This window comes from Eleutherodactylus coqui, chromosome 12, assembly GCF_035609145.1.
Source record: "Eleutherodactylus coqui strain aEleCoq1 chromosome 12, aEleCoq1.hap1, whole genome shotgun sequence".
Taxonomy (NCBI): domain Eukaryota; kingdom Metazoa; phylum Chordata; class Amphibia; order Anura; family Eleutherodactylidae; genus Eleutherodactylus; species Eleutherodactylus coqui.
The window spans coordinates 16,922,450-16,943,162 of record NC_089848.1 but is presented as its reverse complement, the minus strand read 5'-3'; the positions used below and the strand labels follow the sequence as shown (position 1 = coordinate 16,943,162).

Here is a 20,713-nt window from a genome sequence, read left to right as displayed (position 1 = left end):
GGGGTAGGGGTAGGCCTAGAGGACGTGGACGCGGGTGAGGACGCGGAGGCCCAAGTCAGGGTGTGGGCACAGGCCGAGCTCCTGATCCAGGTGCATCACAGCCGGCTGCTGCGGGATTAGGAGAGAGGCAAATTTCAGGGGTCCCCAGATTCATCTCACAATTAATGGGTCCACGCGGTAGACCTTTATTAGAAAATGAGCAGTGTGAGCAGGTCCTGTCGTGGATGGCAGAAAGTGCATCCAGCAATCTATCGACCACCCAGACTTCTACGCCGTCCACTGCTGCAACTCTGAATCCTCTGGCTGCTGCTCCTCCTTCCTCCCAGCCTCTTCACTCCATTACAATGACACATTCTGAGGAGCAGGCATACTCCCAGGAACTGTTCTCGGGCCCCTTCCCAGAATGGGCAGCAATGGTTCCTCACCCACAGGAGGAGTTTGTCATGACCGATGCCCAACCTTTGGAAAGTTCCCAGGGTCCGGGGGATGAGGCTGGGGACTTCCGGCAACTGTCTCAAGAGCTTTCAGTGAGTGAGGAGGACGATGACGATGAGACACAGTTGTCTATCAGTCAGGTAGTAGTAATTGCAGTAAGTCCGAGGGAGGAGCGCACAGAGGATTCGGAGGAGGAGCAGCTGGACGATGAGGTGACTGACCCCACCTGGTTTGCTAAGCCTACTGAGGACAGGTCTTCAGAGGGGGAGGCAAGTGCAGCAGCAGGGCAGGTTGGAAGAGGCAGTGCGGTGGCCAGGGGTAGAGGCAGGGCCAGACTGAATAATCCACCAACTGTTTCCCAAAGCGCCCCCTCGCGCCATGCCACCTTGCAGAGGCCGAGGTGCTCAAAAGTGTGGCAGTTTTTCACTGAAAGTGCAGATCACCGACAAACAGTGGTGTGCAAGGTTTGTCGCGCCAAGATCAGCCGTGGAGCCACCACCACCAGCCTCACCACCAGCATGCGCAGACATATGATGGCCAAGCACCCCACAAGGTGGGATGAAGGCCGTTCACCACCTCCGGTTTGCACCACTGCCTCTCCCCCTGTGCCCCAACCTGCCACTGAGATCCAACCCCCCTCTCAGGACACAGGCACTACCGTCTCCCGGCCTGCACCCACACCCTCACCTCCGCTGTCCTCGGCCCCATCCAGCAATGTCTCTCAGCGCAGCGTCCAGCCGTCGCTAGCGCAACTGTTTGAGCGCAAGCGCAAGTACGCCGCCACGCACCCGCACGCTCAAGCGTTAACCGTCCACATAGCCAAATTGATCAGCCTGGAGATGCTGCCGTATAGGCTTGTGGAAACGGAGGCTTTCAAAAAATGATGGCGGCGGCCCCACGCTACTCGGTTCCCAGTCGCCACTACTTTTCCCGATGTGCCGTCCCAGCCCTGCACGACCACGTCTCCCGCAACATTGTACGCGCCCTCACCAATGCGGTTACTGCCAAGGTCCACTTAACAACGGACACGTGGACAAGCACAGGCGGGCAGGGCCACTATATCTCCCTGACGGCCCATTGGGTGAATTTAGTGGAGGCTGGGACTGAGTCAGAGCCTGGGACCGCTCACGTCCTACCCACACCCAGAATTGTGGGCCCCAGCTCGGTGCTGGTATCTGCGACGGTGTATGCTTCCTCCACTAAACCACCCTCCTCCTCCTCCTCCTACGCAACCTCTGTCTCGCAATCAAGATGTGTCAGCAGCAGCACGTCACCAGCAGTCGGTGTCGCGCGGCGTGCTGAAACTACTCAGCTTAGGAGAGAAGAGGCACACGGCCCACGAACTGCTGCAGGGTCTGACAGAGCAGACCGACCGCTGGCTATCGCCGCTGAGCCTTCAACCGGGCATGGTCGTGTGTGACAACAGCCGTAACCTGGTGGCGGCTCTGCAGCTCGGCAGCCTCACGCACGTGCCATGCCTGGCCCACGTCTTTAATTTGGTGGTTCAGCGCTTTCTGAAAAGCTACCCACGCTTGTCAGACCTGCTCGGAAAGGTGCGCCGGCTCAGCGCACATTTCCTTAAGTCCAAGACGGACGCTGCCACCCTGTGGACCCTGCAACATCGGTTTAATCTGCCAGTGCACCGACTGCTGTGCGACGTGCCCACGCAGTGGAACTCTATGCTCCACATGTTGGCCAGGCTCTATGAGCAGCGTAGAGCTATAGTGGAATACCAACTCCAACATGGGCGGCGTAGTGGGAGTCAGTCTCCTCACTTCTTTACAGAAGAGTGGGCCTGGTTGGCAGACATCTGCCATGTCCTTGGTAACTTTGAGGAGTCTACCCAGATGGTGAGCGGCGATGCTGCAATCATTAGCGTCACCATTCCTCTGCTATGCCTCTTGAGAAGTTCCCTGCAAAGCATAAAGGCAGACGCTTTGCGCTCGGAAACGGAGGCGGGGGAAGACAGTATGTCGCTGAATAGTCAGAGCACCCTCATGTCTATATCTCAGCGCGTTGAGGAGGAGGAGGAGGAGGAGGGGGAAGAGACAGCTTGGCCCAGTGCTGAGGGTACCCATGCTGCTTGCCTGTCATCCTTTCAGCGTGTATGGCCTCAGGAGGAGGAGGATCCTGAAAGTGATCTTCCTAGTGAGGACAGCCATGTGTTGCTTACAGGTACCCTGGCACACATGGCAGACTTCATGTTAGGATGCCTTTCTCGTGACCTTCGCGTTACACGCATTCTGGCCACTACGGATTACTGGGTGTACACACTGCTCGACCCACGGTATAAGGAGAACCTTTCCACTCTCATACCTGAAGAGGAAAGGGGTTCGAGAGTGATGCTATACCACAGGACCCGGGCGGACAAACTGATGGTAAAATTCCCATCCGACAGCGCTAGTGGCAGAAGGCGCAGTTCTGAGGGCCAGGTAGCAAGGGAGGCGTGGAGATCAGGCAGCATGTACAGCGCAGGCAGGGGAACACTCTCCAAGGCCTTTGCCAGCTTTATGGCTCCCCAGCAAGACTGTGTCACCGCTCCCCAGTCAAGGCTGAGTCGGCGGGAGCACTGTAAAACGATGGTGAGGGAGTACGTAGCAGCGGTACCTAAACAATACGCAGGCTGCACCCGCGGATGGAAGCATCGTTCTCTATCACCCTCGCCCTCGCCTACAGTGTAATCCTAGTAATTTTTATGGGCTTCACCTGCACTCATGGTACAGCAAGGTGTGTGGGGTTGGCCTACACTTTTGCTACATAAACATATTACCAGTCTGACTGGGGGATGCACTGTGGGCCGAAGCACACCTGTATTGTATGTGATGTTTGCTCTGCTGAGCAGGGCACTGCAATGGGATATATTTATGTACAGCCGGTGGGTTCCAGGGAGCCACCCATGCTGTGGGTCCACAGGGAGTTGTAAATGCATCTGTCCACTTCTAAAGAACCCCAGTCTGACTGGGGCATGCAGTGTGGGCCGAAGCCCACCTGCATTAAACCTGACGTTACCTCAGTTGGGATGGGCAATGCAATGGGATATATTTATGTACCGCCGATGGGTTCCAGGGAGCCACCCATGCTGTGGGTCCACAGGGACTTCACATTAGGGATTTGTACCTGCCAGTGTCTATGTATTAAAAACCCCGGTCAGACTGGGGCATGCAGTGTGGGCCGAAGACCACCTGCATTTAATCGGACGTTAACTCAGCTGTGATGGGCAATGCAATGGGATATATTTATGTACCGCCGGTGGCTTCCTGGGACCCACCCATGCTGTCGGTCCACACGGAGTTGTTACTCCATGTGTCCACTTCTAAAGAACCCCAGTCTGACTGGGGCATGCAGTGTGGGCCGAAGCCCACCTGCATTAAACCTGACGTTACCTCAGCTGTGATGGGCACTGCAATGGGATTTATTTATGTACCGCTGGTGGGTTCCAGGGAGCCACCCATGCTGTGGGTCCACAGGGACTTCACAATAGGGAGTTGTACCTGCCTGTGTCTACTTATAAATAACCCCAGTGTGACTGGGGCATGCAGTGTGGGCCGAAGCCCACCTCCATTTAATCTGACGTTAGCTCTGCTGTCCTGGGCACTGCAATGCATTTATGTACAGCCGGTGGGTTCCTGGGAGCCACCCATGCTGTGGGTGCACACGGAATTCCCATTGCGGAGTTGTACCTGCCTGTGACTATTTATAAAAAACCCCGGTCTGACTGGGGCATGCAGACACCTTGACAGAATGAATAGTGTGTGGCACATGGGTTCCCCATTGCTATGCCCACGTGTGCAGCTCCTGATGGAGGTGGCACAGGATTGGATTTCTCATTGCTTCTGTATAGCATTGTGGGCTATCGCCCCGCCCCTTTTAAAGAGGGTCGCTGCCTGGCCGTGCCAACCCTCTGCAATGTGTGCCTGCGGTTCCTCCTCATGGCAGACGCACTTATAAATAGACATGAGGGTGGTGTGGCTATGAGGCCAGTGTGTGGCATGAGTGCAGCTGAAGGCTGCGCAGGGACACTTTGGTGTGCGTTGTGGACACTGGGTCGTGCGGGGGTTGGGCAGCATGTTACCCAGGAGAAGTGGCAGCGGAGTGTCATGCAGGCAGTGATTGTGCTTTGTTGGAGGTAGTGTGGTGCTTAGCTAAGGTATGCCTTGCTAATGAGGGTTTTTCAGAAGTAAAAATTGTTGGGAGGGGGGGGCACTCTTGCCGCTATTGTGGCTTAATAGTGGGACCTGGGAACTTGAGATGCAGCCCAACATGTAGCCCCTCGCCTGCCCTATCCGTTTCTGTGTCGTTCCCATCACTTTCTTGAATTGCCCAAATTTTCACAAATGAAAACCTTAGCGAGCATCGGCGATATACAAAAATGCTCGGGTCGCCCATTGACTTCAATGGGGTTCGTTACTCGAAACGAACCCTCGAGCATCGCGAAAAGTTCATCTCGAGTAACGAGCACCCGAGCATTTTGGTGCTCGCTCATCTCTAGACATCACACAAAAAGCAAGTCCTCCCACAACTATGTCTACGAAAAAATTAAAAAATTCTGGCTTTCAGAAAATGGCAGCAGAAAATATTCTTTTTCCCCAAAGATATTTTATTTTTTAATAGTACTACAGTAAAAGTATCGCAGTAATCAAAGTGACCAATAGAATGAAGTTAACAGGTCACTTTTGCTGTAGTGTGTGCACCGTAGAAACAAGTCCCCCTCCCAAAGATGGCGGAATTGCTTTTTTTTCCCTATGTCACTCCACATTTTTCAAAGTTTTTCAGTACATTACATAGCACCAATGAAAAATACAAGTCATCTTGCAAGAAGGCCCAATTGATGTAGTTTTTTCCTCCACTGTCTCCTGGTAACGTGCATAAAAAACAAGGTGAATATGCATATAACTGTTTGCAAATGCTGTGTTCGAGTGCCGGTCTGCATGGCACCATTCAAATCAATAGCGGTGCTGTACCACGGTTAGCGGTAAAAAGCAGCGTGTGTGAGAGCTGCCTTAGTGTCCATTTAAATAAACAGTGAAAAATGCCCTTTTAATGTGTATTTCCAGTCAAACCAGACACTTTGCAGTAAAGGCTGCTAAATCGATATGGTTCTATAAACTTTTCCTTTCCCTCCTCCGTCTCCAGCTATGCCAGCAAATGTGGTAGAACTGGAGATGCACTTTAAGCTATGTATTTAAAAATGCTTTCCCTTGGTACCTATGGTAATCTTTACCTGTTACAGTTTTCTATTTTCGCTTGTATTGGATAATTGGATGTATTCTAGCTTTACTCCCTTTAAAGGGATTGTCCCAGGAATAATGTTATTTATAGTTAAATACAGCCCATAATTATAAACCTTTGTGTAGTTATATTTTTTTAAAAATGTTTCTATCCCCAGATATTCCAATACTATTGTTGAAATAGCGCCACCTGGTGTTTCTATTCTGTGTCCACCTCTAGTTGTTCCAAGGTGGTCACTGAACACGAGCAAACCGAACCTGTAAAAGCTGAATTTGGGTCAAACGTAACTAAAATTCAGTTCAGCAAGAACCCAAAGCTCAAGCAGTTCTTTTCTGCCAAAACAAAAGTTCCCAAAATTAAAATGAGGAGGAGAGGAAGCTAAGTGGTTAGCACTGTTGCCATACAGTGCTGGAGGCCTAGGTTCAAATCTGCATGGAATTTTCCAATTCTATGGAAATGTTGTCATTGGTCAGATTTGAACCTAGGACCACAGCATTGCAAGGCAACATCCACTAAAGAACTACCTCCCTCGTCATCCTCTTTTAGCTTCCATTGCTTGTTTTGGCCTTAGTCAGACGGGCGTTTTTTTGCGCGATTTGCGCATGCGTCCGGTGATTTTTTAAAACCATTGCTTTGCAATGGTATCGGACACATGAGCGCTTTTTATGCGCTCGTCCGATAAATTATAGAACAGAAATCGCAGATCGCACCTATCTGCGATTCCTGTTCTCTTCACTATATGCGCTCAATGGGGCCGGCGGCAGCAGCGCCGACCCCATTGAGAACATATAGAAGACAAATCATTCTTCTCTCCCACAGCTGTAACAGCGCTGAGCCAATCAGGGGGCAGGTCTGACTCACACCCCCTTCACACCCACTGCAGGCCGGCCGCACGGAACTCCGGCTGCCGGGAGCAGGTGAGTATGTATATATTTTTTATTTTAACACTTTTCTGGATGAATTGCAGGGAAGGGCTTATATATTTAAGCCCTTCCCGACAATTCATCCCACACTCGCCCGCAGCGCATTGCTTTCAATGGAGTCGGCTGTATTGCCGACTCCATTGAATGCAATGTGCTGGACAGCTCCAGCCCGTTTCTAATGAAACGCGGCTAGGAGCAGATTTTCGGGCGATTTTCGGGCATCGGTCACGCGATTTGCGGATGCGCATCCGTCATGCGATCCACAAATCGCGCGAAAAAACGCCCGTCTGACTAAGGCCTTAGGGGTATTTATGAACTTCTGATTTAGTTCCAACTGGCCTTTTCCAAATTAGTGGAACCGAACTTTTGAAAAGTTTGCACATCTCTAGTGGTCACACATGCTCAGCCTTGATTTTCTCTCTGCTCCACTAGCTATGTGGAGGGATCCCTGGTTCCATGATGAAGTGAGCGGCTGCTGCAACAGGACATTTACTGCACAGGATCAGGTACACAACATCAGACGTGGAACATGTGAATGTCCCCTGGATCTTAGACTCCTCTTGTGTGTTGGGGATTTGTTTCCTGTCTGCGGTCAGTACATGTCAGCAGGTCTTACAGCTCCTTACATTGCAGGAATAAGTTCCTTTTTGTGTGGCAGAGGGTAATGCACTCCAGATTATAAAGTTCCTCAAATTTGGAGGTTGCCTGTAGCAAAACAGGGAAGTTGGAAATATGGTTTTCAGACAGTCATCCTTGTGTAGGTATGATGGAATTTTCTTGCAGTTTTCCTAAAAACCTGTTGCTGTGGATTGTAGGTCACTACTAGAGGTACACGATCGTCTTCTTCTTTGTATTGGAGGCTCTGATGATTTAATCATCAATTGAAGTGGGGTGGTAGTCCTGATTCAAAGATGTTCTTTGTGAATACAAATTTATGGCCATCTTTAATACTCTGAACACAGGTCAGAATATCCGTTGAGGTTTTACAGCGAGACTTGGCGAGGGCAACAGTTCTCCCAAGTAACATCAATTTAGAGACCATGAAACGCTCACATACTTATTTCTAATTCAGACTCTTCCCTTCATCGTGTTCTGTTATTACTTTAAATGCAAATTTATTACATGTCTATGTCTCTGTCATTTGTGTATTTATATATCTATAGGTTATGCATGCTTCTTCAAATATAAGCCTGAAGAAATCGAGGTAGTCTTGAAAGCCTACTGTTACATCACATTATTGTTAGCCATTAAATGTATCAAATCTACAAGAATACTTGGTTTCTCTTACAGAGGACGATCACATTATACGCCGTGGATTGCCAAGCTGAAAATGCACAGCATATTACAGTAGAGGCAAGGCGGATGAGATCTACAGAAATCTCATCCAGACGTTGCAGAGAAATCAGCAGTGTAAATTGACCTGAAGGGTGGATTTTAAATCCACAACACATCAATTTATGCTGGTATTTTCACCATGGATCTCCTTTCAATGAACGGATTGAAATCCGTAACAGATCTGCATGTAGCCATGTGGATTTCTATTACGAGAAACGTGTCACTTGACCTCCAAGACACACTGAAGGGTCCGTAATACTGCAAGTAGTTGAGGGTATCTTGTTTATAAAACTGATTCTTTATTTCAGAAATATTTAAAAAACAGTTTCATTTTGGCTACCTGTCCACAGGCGCTTTTTCACTGCATTTTCCACAGCGATAATCCGGCAGCGGGAAACGCAGTGAACGCTTTCCATAGACTACTATGGAAGGTGCAGTCCCGCTGTCCACGAGTGCAGAATCATAGCGATTCACTGCGCGTGGGACTTAAATAGCAGCATGCTGCGATTAGCCGCGATGAGCCTATTTGTCAGATAGGCTGAGCGCGGAGAGCTGTCAGCTCTTACCTGTTCCCGATGGCAGCTATTGCTACGCCAGTGGACAGGAAGCCTTAGTTGTTCATGAAATATCTCAGCAAGCATCATTTATAATTACATTTATTTTTTTTTCTCCATCAGTGAGTGCAAAATGGGAACATTTAGGAGGAAACCAGTGGGATCTGCTGGAACCAGTAGATGGATTTCATCCCAATCAGGTACTAGATGATATGTGATTATAAGTACATTATGCATGCCCAATTAAATACATCATCTAATGCTTTTCGTATGTAGTAAAAAGAAGAAGGTCGCTACTAGATAGCTCTGGCAGCGTCTTATCTCCTGAGAACAAAAGGATCAGACAGTTCCAACAGTCAAATGCTTATCTCCCTCAATATCTGCCATCTGTGGAGAGTCAGGAGGCCACAATACATATCAGATGATCAGCTGTTCTATATCAGCTGTGTATGGGAAGCAAAGTAGTGACTGCTGCACTGATTAAGGCGCCTTTCACTAATGAGATGTTCATGAGATGCAGATACACCTTTCCACTGATGACTGACAGCTCTCTTGTCATTACGGTGCATAAGTAGAAAGCTGTCAATCAGTGGCAAGTGGGCAAGTATGAGGGTTGGGTGCCTGCATCACATGAATACTTTACACCCCTGACATCATGCTGCAACAATTAAACTGTGAGATCTCCAAAACCACTGCATATTCACATATTAGTGATAGACTGCTAGGATGAGCCTGTCTGCTACTACTTTATGCTTCCTTCAGAGAGGGGCAGATTGGGAATCCATAGTGGCCCTGGGAAAAAATTACAAAGTGGCCCCATGTTGTTGGTGGGCCCAAACCAGCAGCAAGTGGGGAGAGTACAAGTAGGTAGGGGTCAGCAATTTGCCACCTGCAGCCAGGAAGGGTAGTAGGAGAGGAGGAGCCTATGTGGCGTATATAGCTCACCGCAGTAAATTTTCTATGAAGCACAGAACATGTTAAAACTGGAGGTCACATAAAGGTGCCGACTATTTCTTACCTATTAAGCCCCCATGATATATATGAACATCATAGACTGGTTGGTCTTTAGCTGCTATGATGGACATTTATGTCGTGTGCCCTGCGCCAGCATGATCCCTGTGTTTACTGACAGCTGAGCTCTTGCTGTAATGGCCAAGATCAGAAAGACTCTGATCCCTATTATTTAACACACTAGATGCTACGGTGAATAGTGACCATGACAAATGTAGTCACGAGATGCTGGTAGGCCCCCACACAGTAAAAATTCCACGCACAGGCCCCAACCATTATTAATGCCCTGCACTGGCCCCCAATCAGTAATAATCCACTTACAGCCTCCCACAGGCTGCCACTCAGTATCAATGCCACATTATTCAGTATTAATTACCATTGCAGGCTCCCACCCTGTAATAATTCCCCCTAACAGGCTGCCAACCAGTATTAATGCCCCTAACAGGCCCTCATTCAGAATTAATTCCCGTCGCAGGCCTCCATTTAGTAATAATGCCCCCATTAGTTTCCAATTAGAAATAATCCCTTTCCAGGTTCGCTATCGGTAATAATGCTTCACATAGGTTCGTTATTAAGTATTAATGCCCCTCACAGGCTCACATTGAGACTTAGTGCTCCTCGCAAGCTCTCAGCCAGTGATAATCCTGTTACGGGACCCCAATCAGTAATAATGCCCCTCACTAACCCCCACTCAATAATAATGCCTTTCATAAGGCCCTATTCAGTAGCAGTGCCTCTCAAGCGCCCCCACCACCCCCTAGTAATAGTGCTATATAAGCAATATACTCACATTTTCTGTTTGGCCCCTGCAGAATGGATTGGCCCTTGTTGAAATGCATTGAAATTCCAAAAAAAAAATGTTATACTCACCTGTGTTTCTCCTCCCACTACTAGTGTCAGTAGTCCACGCCTGCACTATTCACCCACTGACTTCTGGGTAGTGATCTTGTGACAAGCACACATGATCGCTGCAGCCGGGAACCAGACACCATGAGCTATCACATGATAATTCTACCTAGAAGTCAGCAACTGAATAGTGCGGGGGCGTCTGGCAGATGCCAGGAGAGGGAGGAGCGACACAAGAATTTTAACATTTTGTGTAAAACAATTACAATGAGGAAATGCCTTGTTACCACAGAAATAGACAAAGATAACATGTTATGTGTACTAATAAACCTCTCTGATAAATAAAGAAATCTTACGTAAATTGTGCTTTGTTACATACATAAACATTAGGGGATAGGGGGAGTAGGATAGGGGGTATGGACAGTGTGGGAATTCGATCTTGTTGGCATTTGCAGGAATCTATATGGCTTACACACATGAGCCGGTTTGCAGCCATCTGGAGAATAGGGGTGTGTTACGAATGTCTAACCACGGTAGTAACTGTCATAGCCCTGTGGGTTGTCGGATAGCCTCAGCCTCTCCATCCGAGCTATTTTGTCCATCGCCCCCACCCATGCACATCTGGGTATCTCCTGGCTCTGCTTCCAGAAGTTAGGTATCACTAGTCGCGTTGCCATAATGAAGAATTTTAGGAGACCTTTTTTAAGTGATTTGGGGTGGGGGAGATGGACAAGAGTGCCAACTCAGGTGTTAAGGTCAAGGGTTCTCTGCATACACTCTCATATAAACTTTTCATGTCTTGCCAAATGGGCGCTACCATGGGGCAGTCCCACCAGATGTGGATCATCAAACCTACTCCCACCTGGCAGCGCCAACAGGTGTTGGGGTCGAGGGAAAGAAGGTGTGTAGTCTCTCCGGGGTCATGTACCATCTTGATAATATTTTGAAATTTAACTCCTGGAGCTTACTCTCTATAGACATCTTATGGGTGAGCTGGAATGCTCTGGTCCAGAGCTCCCCGGGGACTGGCCAGCCCCGGGCCTCCTCCCATGCCCCTAGCCATCTGGGACGGTGATCATCTAGTCGCTCCACTAATAATTGATTATAGAGTAACGAGATGGTATGCCGGGGTGTCTCCGAGGCACAGCATAGCTTCTCAAAGGGGGTAAAGTTCATGTTCCAACCTTGGGTGGGTTTTATCTTCCCCAGGTAACTGCGGACCTGAAGAAATTGCATCCATGAGCCCAGGGGTAAATCCCGTGTCCCACCCATGTCCACCACGTCACGTAGACTCCCCGACTCTAGCACCTCCCCTACCCTAGCCTCCGCTCCCAGTGGTAAGAACCCCTGACTGCGTGTGAACTGTGTTGCTGGAAGTTGTGGATTTCCGGCAAGTGGGGTGAGAAACCCTGGGACCGACATCCTGCATCCCCCTTGCCAGGCCGTCATGAGTGTGTTCATTAGGGTCGAGGCCTCTATCCTTTCTCTTTTCACCCGTCCTGGAACCCAAAACACCCCCTTGTCTCAAAGGCGTTGCTTTCATTCTCAATTTGTACCCATATTTTATCTGACTTATGGTGAAAAAGGTCTAGTATGAGAGTCCCTATTGTCGCTTTATGATAAAGACGTAAGTCAGGGAGTCCCACTCCCCCTTTCTCTTTCTGTTTGGTTAGGCTCTTGTGGCTGAGTCTCCTGGAGCCTCCCTTCCATACAAATTGGAGAATTAGACTACGCAATCTATCGAAGAAGACTTTTGGAGGACTACATGGCGCAGTCTGAAAAACATATAAGATCCTAGGGAGAATGTCCATCTTAATCGTGGACATCCTTCCAATCAAGATAGTGGGGTTACTTCCCACTTCTCCACGTCCTTTTTCAGGGTTAGTAGGAGAGGTTTATAATTTAACTCGTATATTGAGGACGGGTCCGACAGAATCTGAATCCCTAGATATTTGTCATGTTTCCAGAGTAAGGGGAAAGCTGTGGACAGTTCGACGACAGCATGTTGAGGCATGGAAACGTTGAGGATCACCGATTTTTGTGCGTTGACTTTCTAGTTGCTTAGTTTTCCAAAGACAGAAAATTCTCGTATGATGTTGGGGAGACCTACTCGGGGTTCGGTGACATACACCAGGAGGTCGTCCGCAAAGAGTGAGATTTTATGCTCCTCCTTCCCGACCTGCATCCCTCGTATTGAGGGGTTGTTTCTAATGGCATTGGCGAGGGTCTCCATCACTAGTATGTACAGAATTGGAGATAGGGGACACCCCTGTCGTGTGCCGTTTTTAATCTGGAAGGGAGCGGACAAATTACTGTTGACCCTGACCCGGGCCGAGGGGTTGTGATTTAGTGCCAATATCCAAAACAGAGCTCTGGGTCCCAGTCCCAGCTTCCCGAGGGTCGCTTCCAGATAACTCCAGCTGATTCTGTCGAACGCTTTTTCAGCGTCGACAGATAGCAGACAGAGTGGGAGTCCTCTTTTCCTGGCCCGGTTGATCAAGGACAGGGTTTTAACAGAATTGTCTCTTGCTTCCCTCCCTGGGACGAATCCCACTTGATCCTATAGGGGCGTGGATTCGTTTACCCTCCGAGGAGTTGATGGAGTGTATATGTGGGTGGGACGTTCTGGGATTTAGAGCTCTGGCTAACCATCTACCGCTTTTATCTCCATACTCATAATAACCCGCTTTGAACTTGTCCCTTCTGCAGAGGGCTTTTTGGTTGAGGATCTCTAGGATTTTATGTCAGATTTCTGAGATTTCCGTTTGGAGGGTGGTGGTCGGCTGGGCCTTATTTGACATTTCTTTCTGGTTGAGGTCTCTTATTAATTGGGTGAGTCGAGCAGTTTGCTCTTTTTTGATCCTCGTGCCGTGTGAGATGAACACACCCCTCAGGACACATTTTAGCGTTTCCCATTTTAATGTGGCAGACGTGGGGTCCGATTCATGGTCTAGCTTGAAATTTTTAATAGATTTTTTTAACGTCATTCATACAAACAGCATCTTTAAGTAGATTGTCGTTGAGGCGCCACGTGGGTGTCCTCAACTCCGGGTTCCCCGAGCCCAGGGATGCAAGCACTGGGGAGTGGTCAGACCACAATAGTATGTCAAGGGAACATTGAGGGGCCCCATCGAGCAAGCCATGTGATATAAATATATAGTCAATTCTACTATAAGAGTTATGTGCCACAGAGTGAAAACTATAGTCTCGCTTACCCGGATGGAGGATGCACCAGAGGTCTATCGGGTCCATACTCACTAGAATTCTCTGGACTTTGCGAATGGCCATTCTTGAGAGCGCGGAGTGTCCTGTGGATGAATCTAGTCGGGGGTCCATGCACATATTAAAGTCACCGCCCAGTATGACCGGAGTTCCGTCCGCGAAGCCCGAGAGCTCTGGAGGCGAAGCCCACTTGTCCTTGATTAGGGAAGTACACGTTAGCAATCGTGTATATTTTATTGCAAATGGAGACTTTTAGGAACATGTACCTCCCCTCCTCGTCCCTTTCCTGTGATAGAACCACAGGAGTTACTGATTTATGAAATACTATAGAGACTCCACAAGTTTCACTCTCCGGGTGAGTGGAATGAAATCATAAGGGGTAAAATTTGTTTCTACCACAATCCGGGAGACCAGAGTATGGGAAGTGCGTCTCTTGAAGCATAGCGACCATGACTCGCTTCTTGTGGAGTCTGTACAGCACCTGATTGCGTTTGTTGGGATAGTTGAGCCCTTTTGTGTTAAAAGAGCATAACGTTAATCAGGCCATTTGGGCTTGATAGGTAGTTGGGGTGATGGCCAGTGAGTGTCCTGGGATGTGATCCCCCTCGTGAACAGTACCTGGAATTGAAGGTAGTGGGGGGGGGGGGGGAAGACAGGGTGATACGGATGCACCTATTAACAACATGAACATTACAATCTTTAAACCGTAGGTGGTGTCACACATTAACTTGCAAATGACTGACGTCTTCGCAGCAGGGGATTGCTGCAGTCCCTAGTGGGGGGCGGCTGAGTCGGGTCAAGTCTCTCAGTCGCGGCTGCATTCTCCCACGGCAAGTGGAAGAAAAACTATCTGGTGGGCATCCAAACCTTTAAAAAGTGTAAGAAGAGATGAGAAGGAGGGAGGAGGGGGAAAAAAAGAAAGAGAAAAGAAGGAACGAGGGGGGAGAGCGGCGGCAGCAGCAGCAGGGGATGTTGGCAGAGGGGAGGAAAAAACTCCCCGTGGGATGAGCCGGGGGGGGCTCAGTAGCTGGTAGTCGTAGTTGGGCAAAGTTCGGTAGATAGGACGAGTGTCCGATGTACAGGATAAGGCACTTGAGTGGGGGGAGCTCTGCTGCTGCAGTAGTAGTGCGTCAGGCAAGGGGGTTTTTCTCAAAGGGTGGCAGTCCATGAACGGGTCTTGAACTCAGAGTCCCGTAGAATTCCCTCCTGTTTGTCAATGGAGGGGATGACAGCAGGCTGGGATTTCGACGGGTAGTGTCCCCATGAGGATTCTGCCAGTTTCCAAGAGATTTTCTGTCACCTGAGGGTCCTTCCTCTTCTCAAGGGGAGGGATCTCATGGTGATGGGACTCTGTCCTTGTTGTTTGGCCTTCTACGGTTTGGGTGCACTGTTTGCCACAGACCTTTGGGGGGGGGGGGCTAGTGTTGGGGTACTTGTTCTATGCCATTCCGGAAGCGAGATCATTGGAAGTTTTAGGACTGTGAGGAATCTAGGAAGGTCTCCCAAAGATCTGATAATGGCTGTCTCATTCCCTGTGCCAGCCACCAGCTGAAATGGATATCCCCATCGGTATGGGATTCCTTTTTCTCAGAATTGCTAGTATGGGTCGAAGCGCCCGGCGCTGTTGTAATGTTCTTCTAGACAAGTCAGATAGTATCAAAAGATTTCTGTCTCGTACTTTTATCGGGCCTTTAGATCTGATCTGGCGCATGATCTCTTCCTTCTCTTTGTAGAAGTGGATCCTGCACACTACATCTCTTGGTCTTTCAGGATCTGTCGATCTCGGACCCAGGGCCCTGTGTATTCTGTCGATCTCAACCGGGTCGTTTGGGGGTCTGTTCAAAAGATCTCCGAAGCACTTATGCGCCCAGGTCTCGAGTTGTTTGCCATCTATCTCTTCGCTTAGGCCCCTGATCCTTAAGTTGTTGCGCCTGTGGCGATTCTCGATGTCATCCAGGTGGGTAGTGAGTTCTGAGATCAGATTGGCATGTTCGCATAAAATATTGTGTTCATTTACGTGTTGAAGTACTTGTTCTTGTGTTTCTTCCGTTTCTCTTAATCGGTGTCCCATCTGTTGGATTTCTCTTTGTAGGGATTCTAATGCTGATTTTTGAGACGAGGCAAATTGGGCAAAAAGGTTGTCGAAGTCCCCTTTGGTGGGGATGGATCTAAGATGTTCCTTCCAGTCCCAATTGTCAGTCGAGGGTTCGTTAGATTGTATGGGGGACTTGCTCCCTAGCTGGTGGTACACCATTGTTTTGGGGTGCTTGTCAGGCTTCTGTTTTGCCCTGCGGAGGCTTGGTTGCATGGGCATAAGTAGGATACTTCTCCCTGTAGTCTCCGGTGCAGGGAGCCGGCCCTTGTGAGGGTCCCTTATTTGTTGGTTTGGGGGCAGTAGGATCAGTATCTGCACTCTCTTTTCTGCCGCTGTCGCCCCGTGTCACGACTGGGGGTCCAGGGGAGGCTGCCCACTCCTCTTCTCCCTCCATTGTGGGCTCCTGGGGAAAGTATGGCTGCCCCAGCGCCTCGTTACTCCCCCCTACAAAAATGTCGGGCCCCTAGAGGCTGGCCTGGTCTCCCTAGGGGTGAGGGGGGTAATCTGGTCTCTCTCTTCCCTGTACCTCAGTGCTCTCTGGCTGTCGGAGGCTCCTGTTGGGACTCTTCGCGCCATCGCGCCCCGGTCTCCCTTCACTTCCGGGACGGTGGTCAGGGAAGATGGCAGCCGGGCCCGTACTTCCAGTAGGACCCTCCGGCTTCGCAGCTCCGGCGGTGGGGACTGGCCAGTCCCCGATGGCGGCGAGTAGGGTTCTTTTTGTGGCGGGGGGCCGATGCACATCGGCTTCGAGGTGCAGAGGTCTTCTGCAGCTATGGCGCTCTGGTGTTGCAGTGCTGACTCTTCCGGCGCCATCTTGCTTCCGCGTGGGTCCGCTGTTCGCTCGGGCGCTGGCGTCGTGAGCACGGGGGACGGTGTCCGGAGGTCTTTTGGCCTAGTCCGAATCTTCGGATTCCTCGGCTCGTCCCCTTCTCTCCTCCACCAGTTCTGCTGTGGGCCGTTTCCCGCCCGTGGCGGTCTCCGCTGGCGGTGGTATAACGATCCAGGGGCCCGGAATCCTCCTGCCTGGTCGTGCTGAAACTTGTGCCCCTCTTCTTCCTCACCATGGTAGGTAATGGGTGATAATTTTAGACTTTGGATGCCGTTTTATCAGAGTTTTATGCTGTGGGGGGACAGAAGCACAGGCTCTCCTGACTCTCCATCGGTCAAGCCACGCCCCCCAATTCCAATGTATTTTAATTAAAGGAGTTGTCAGAGTTATAGTTAATCTGTGAAACCTTTCTGCATACACTAAAATAACAAATAGCTATATACTCAACTCTCCCTGCTCCCGCTGTGTCCCGTACCAGTGCTCCGTCCTCTGCGTCTGTGGTTGTTTACCCACGTGACCACTGTAGCCAATTATCAGGCAGTCAGGAACATCATCAGTGATGTCTCATAAACTTGCTTCGGGACCTCTATATTAGAAGCCCACGTGACAGGTGCCGCAGCACTGGACTGCTGCAATAGCAGTGAGGTGCTGTGGTGAATACATTTTTTTTATATAGTCTTGGGAAGGGGGAACATAAAATAAATAACTTGGAAAACCCATTTACTCCCACTCTTATGGTTGAATGCAGACGGCCAGGTCAGATCCGGCTGCAAGAATTCTCGCAGCAGGATGCAACCAGTGCCTCTGTACTGACCCGCGGCTTACCTCCTCCCTGCGTCTTGTCTCCGTTCTGCTATTTGCGGCTGCCGCACATGCGCAGAGCAAGCGCATCAGCCGTGATGCCTCTGTGCGCGCCTCTGCGAGGCTTGCACAGAAATAGGACATGCCGCAATTTGTTTACCGCGCAAGTTTTTACGCGGTCAAATCATGGCTGTCTGCCTAGGAATGCATAAACTTATGCAATCCTATGGCAGCGTGCACGGGTGGAAATTCTGCAGGAAATCTCACCGCTAAACTTCCGCTCCGTCTGCATTCACCCTAATTCCTCACCCGTGTAAGACACCGGTATTGTGTTCAATCTCCAAACCATTTCTGTTTTTAAATTTAACAATGTAATCCGTCATTATACCGACTCAGCATAATGTATTAACCTCTAGGAAAGACAAATATAGCTACAATATATAAGCTATGAGGCCACTGTGACTTGATATAAAACACAAATAAATACAAATAAGCAGAGATTCCACCCTATTTTAAAACAATCACACTTTAAGGGCTACTGTCCAGGGGTATATGCATAAAACTCTGTGGATTTCCCCTCTATAGTCTATATAAGGACTGTATTACAAAGAAGGAGAGTGACTGAGTGCTGTGTCAGATGACGTGGCCTCCACAACCACCCAACCTAGATCCAATTGAGATGGCTTGGGACGAGTTGAACAGAGTGAAGGAAAAACAGCCAACAAGTGCTATGAGACCTCCACCAATTTCAAGAATGAAGGTCCCGTTTTCCTGCAGTGACGTCAAAATGAATGGAGCGCTAGCCGAGCATGCGCGGTTAATGCACCATTAATTTCAATGCAGCTGATGGAAATACTCAATTGCTTGCCACTCGGATATCTCCACAGTCCCACTGAAAATGAATAGAGCCTCAGTGCGCTTGTGCTACCAGCGTTCCATTCAACCTCCCGTTCCAGTGAGGCCCCGACCAATCAGCATAGAATCATAGAATAGTAGAGTTGGAATGGACCTCCAGGGTCATCGGGTCCAACCTCCTGCTCAGTGCAGGATTCACTAAATCATCCCAGACAGATATTTGTCCAGCCTTTGTTTGAACACTTCCATTGAATAACTCACCACCTCCCATGGTAACCTGTTCCATTCATTGATAACTCTCAGCCAGAATCATCTTCAGCATTCCCTGCTGCTCTTAAGGGCTCCAACCCACTTGCTCTGTTTTCACGCGTTATAGCTTGCTTTTTTTTCATGCCATATGGGCTCCTGCACACTTGCGTTTTTTTCATGCGTTATAGCTTCCCTTTTTTTTATGCTATATTGCTGCTTTTTTTCACGCGATTGTCAATGGGACTTTCTAATGTTAAAAACGCACCAACTTGCAAAGCGTTTTTAACATTAGAAAGTCCCATTGACAATCGCGTGAAAAAAAAGCAGCAATATAGCATGAAAAAAAGGCAAACTATAACGCGTGAAAAAAAACACAAGTGTGCAGGAGCCCATATAGCATGAAAAAAAGGCAAGCTATAATGCGTAAAAAAAAAACGCAAGTGGGTTGGAGCCCTAACTCTACGATAGGCCACATAATCCTGGCTGCTAGATTAGTTTTCACTAGAACTTGGAAGTAACCCTCACCATGTAGGCCGGATTCACACAGGTGTATGCGAATTTACGGATAGAGCGTTGTGTTTGTGCACGCACGGTCCCAGCCGTTGAAATGGCCAATTAGTCTAATTGGTTCCAAATATTCTATTTCTCTCTGCAAATGTGCAGGAAAGTAGAACATGCTGCATATTTTTTTGCATGACAGAATTTCCACACACAAAATACGTGCTTGTGAACGAATCCTTTGCAATCAATGGGTTCTAGTCACTGCTTATTGCGCAAAAATATGGTCAAATAAATCTGGCCTTACTCTTCAGGAACTATGCAACTTACTCCAATTTGATCGTAGCATGGAGGAAAGGTTGGCAATGTGCCTAAATGTTACTGATAAATGTAATCCTCAATAGGAATGTTTGATAAATTACTCTTCCCCTGGGTCCTCCTCCGACTTGCCCCTCTAGGACACTCCAAGCGCCTTTTACAAATCCCAAAATGATCTCAGAGGTATTTACTCTTTCATTTGTATTTGGACTTAGATGGTCTAATTGTAAGTGCACGTTTCTATTTTGTCTTGTTTAGTTTCATCCCCCTTTTGGCTGGAAGCCATGGCTATTGGCTTTTATTTTACCTATTTTTATGAATTTCTTTAATGTCTTTTAGGTTTATTCTCTTTAGATTCTATTAGAGCATATTTTATCGCTACAGCTTTGTCCTATCAGCAATCTTACGTGTGCCGTTACTGCATACTTTTGTATTATTTAAATTTTTGAAAATGTTTCAATAAAAGCTGGAAATTAAAAGAAGAAAAATGTGTTCAAACTTTTGACTGGTGATATATATACATTGCAGTTCTTCTGTATTGCAGTGTATTATGCCTCTAGCAGGGCCTAACATGAGTACAAAGAGGGGAGACTCGGTGGCCTTCATTAGGCTCCAGGCTACTACCGGTATGAAAACCAATTAGGAGTTTGAGAAGTGATGGGATGATTCCTGTGGATAAGGGTGTACGTATTCTGGGGAGAACTGGTGCAGAATAGAGTTCAGTGATCTCTCCCAATTCTGCTGCCTGCAGTTGGACAAAGATGCATTTGGATAGATCCACAACCCATTTACTAACCAAAAATGGAAGAACATATAAGGGTGGCTGTTACAGTATCACGTAGAGGATTCTTCAGGATAATAAATACTACAGGAAAATGTATCTTCTTACTGTTCAGCTCTAAGACTAAAATGCCTTTAATCAGATTTCTTACTTAAACTAGTTTGTTCAGAACTACCATGAAAACTAAAATCTGTGTTGCACCGGGTACAAATAAAGGAAGCCATTTAATTGACTTTTAGTCCGTTCTGAGGATATATCCTGTGTGTGTAATAAGAGGGTGGTTGAGGCATTTAACCCTTTCCAATCCACTGTCTGACCTTTGAAGACATTATGATTTAAGGCTGTACAGCTCCGATGTAAGAATATATCCGTTGGGGTTCTCTTACTGTATATTGCCAGCCTCTCTGCTGTCGGAGCCTATCCAACATGTCACCTCATGCAGTACTGGCTTCAGCCAGCATATAGCGCAGAAAGTTATCCCTCTAGGAAAACCAGGATACAAATTAGATTGGAAAGGGTTTAAAAGGGGATATGCTGTTGCTTAACAGGACTAGTGAAAACAAAACAAAAAAATAGAATGTCATATACTCTATTTCATTCTAGGTTGCATCTGCTATTGGAGCAGTTCTGATATGGGAGGAAATAATACAAAAACAGCCACATATTTTTGGAAAACAGAATCCTTTCAATGAAGAAATTATAAGACGATTTGGAGATCAAGGTGAACATTGA

The 20,713-nt window shown here is 48.2% G+C and overlaps 1 protein-coding gene across 1 annotated transcript in view; it reads left to right on the top strand.

The window, feature by feature from the left end:
* Positions 1 to 20,713, top strand: part of AOAH (acyloxyacyl hydrolase) — a 110,403-nt gene extending 89,690 nt beyond the window's left edge. Inside the window, exons 13-14 of the mRNA XM_066585465.1 lie at positions 8,600 to 8,676; positions 20,585 to 20,713. Coding sequence (XP_066441562.1) covers positions 8,600 to 8,676; positions 20,585 to 20,713 — 206 coding nt within the window. The remainder of the gene's footprint in view (positions 1 to 8,599; positions 8,677 to 20,584) is intronic.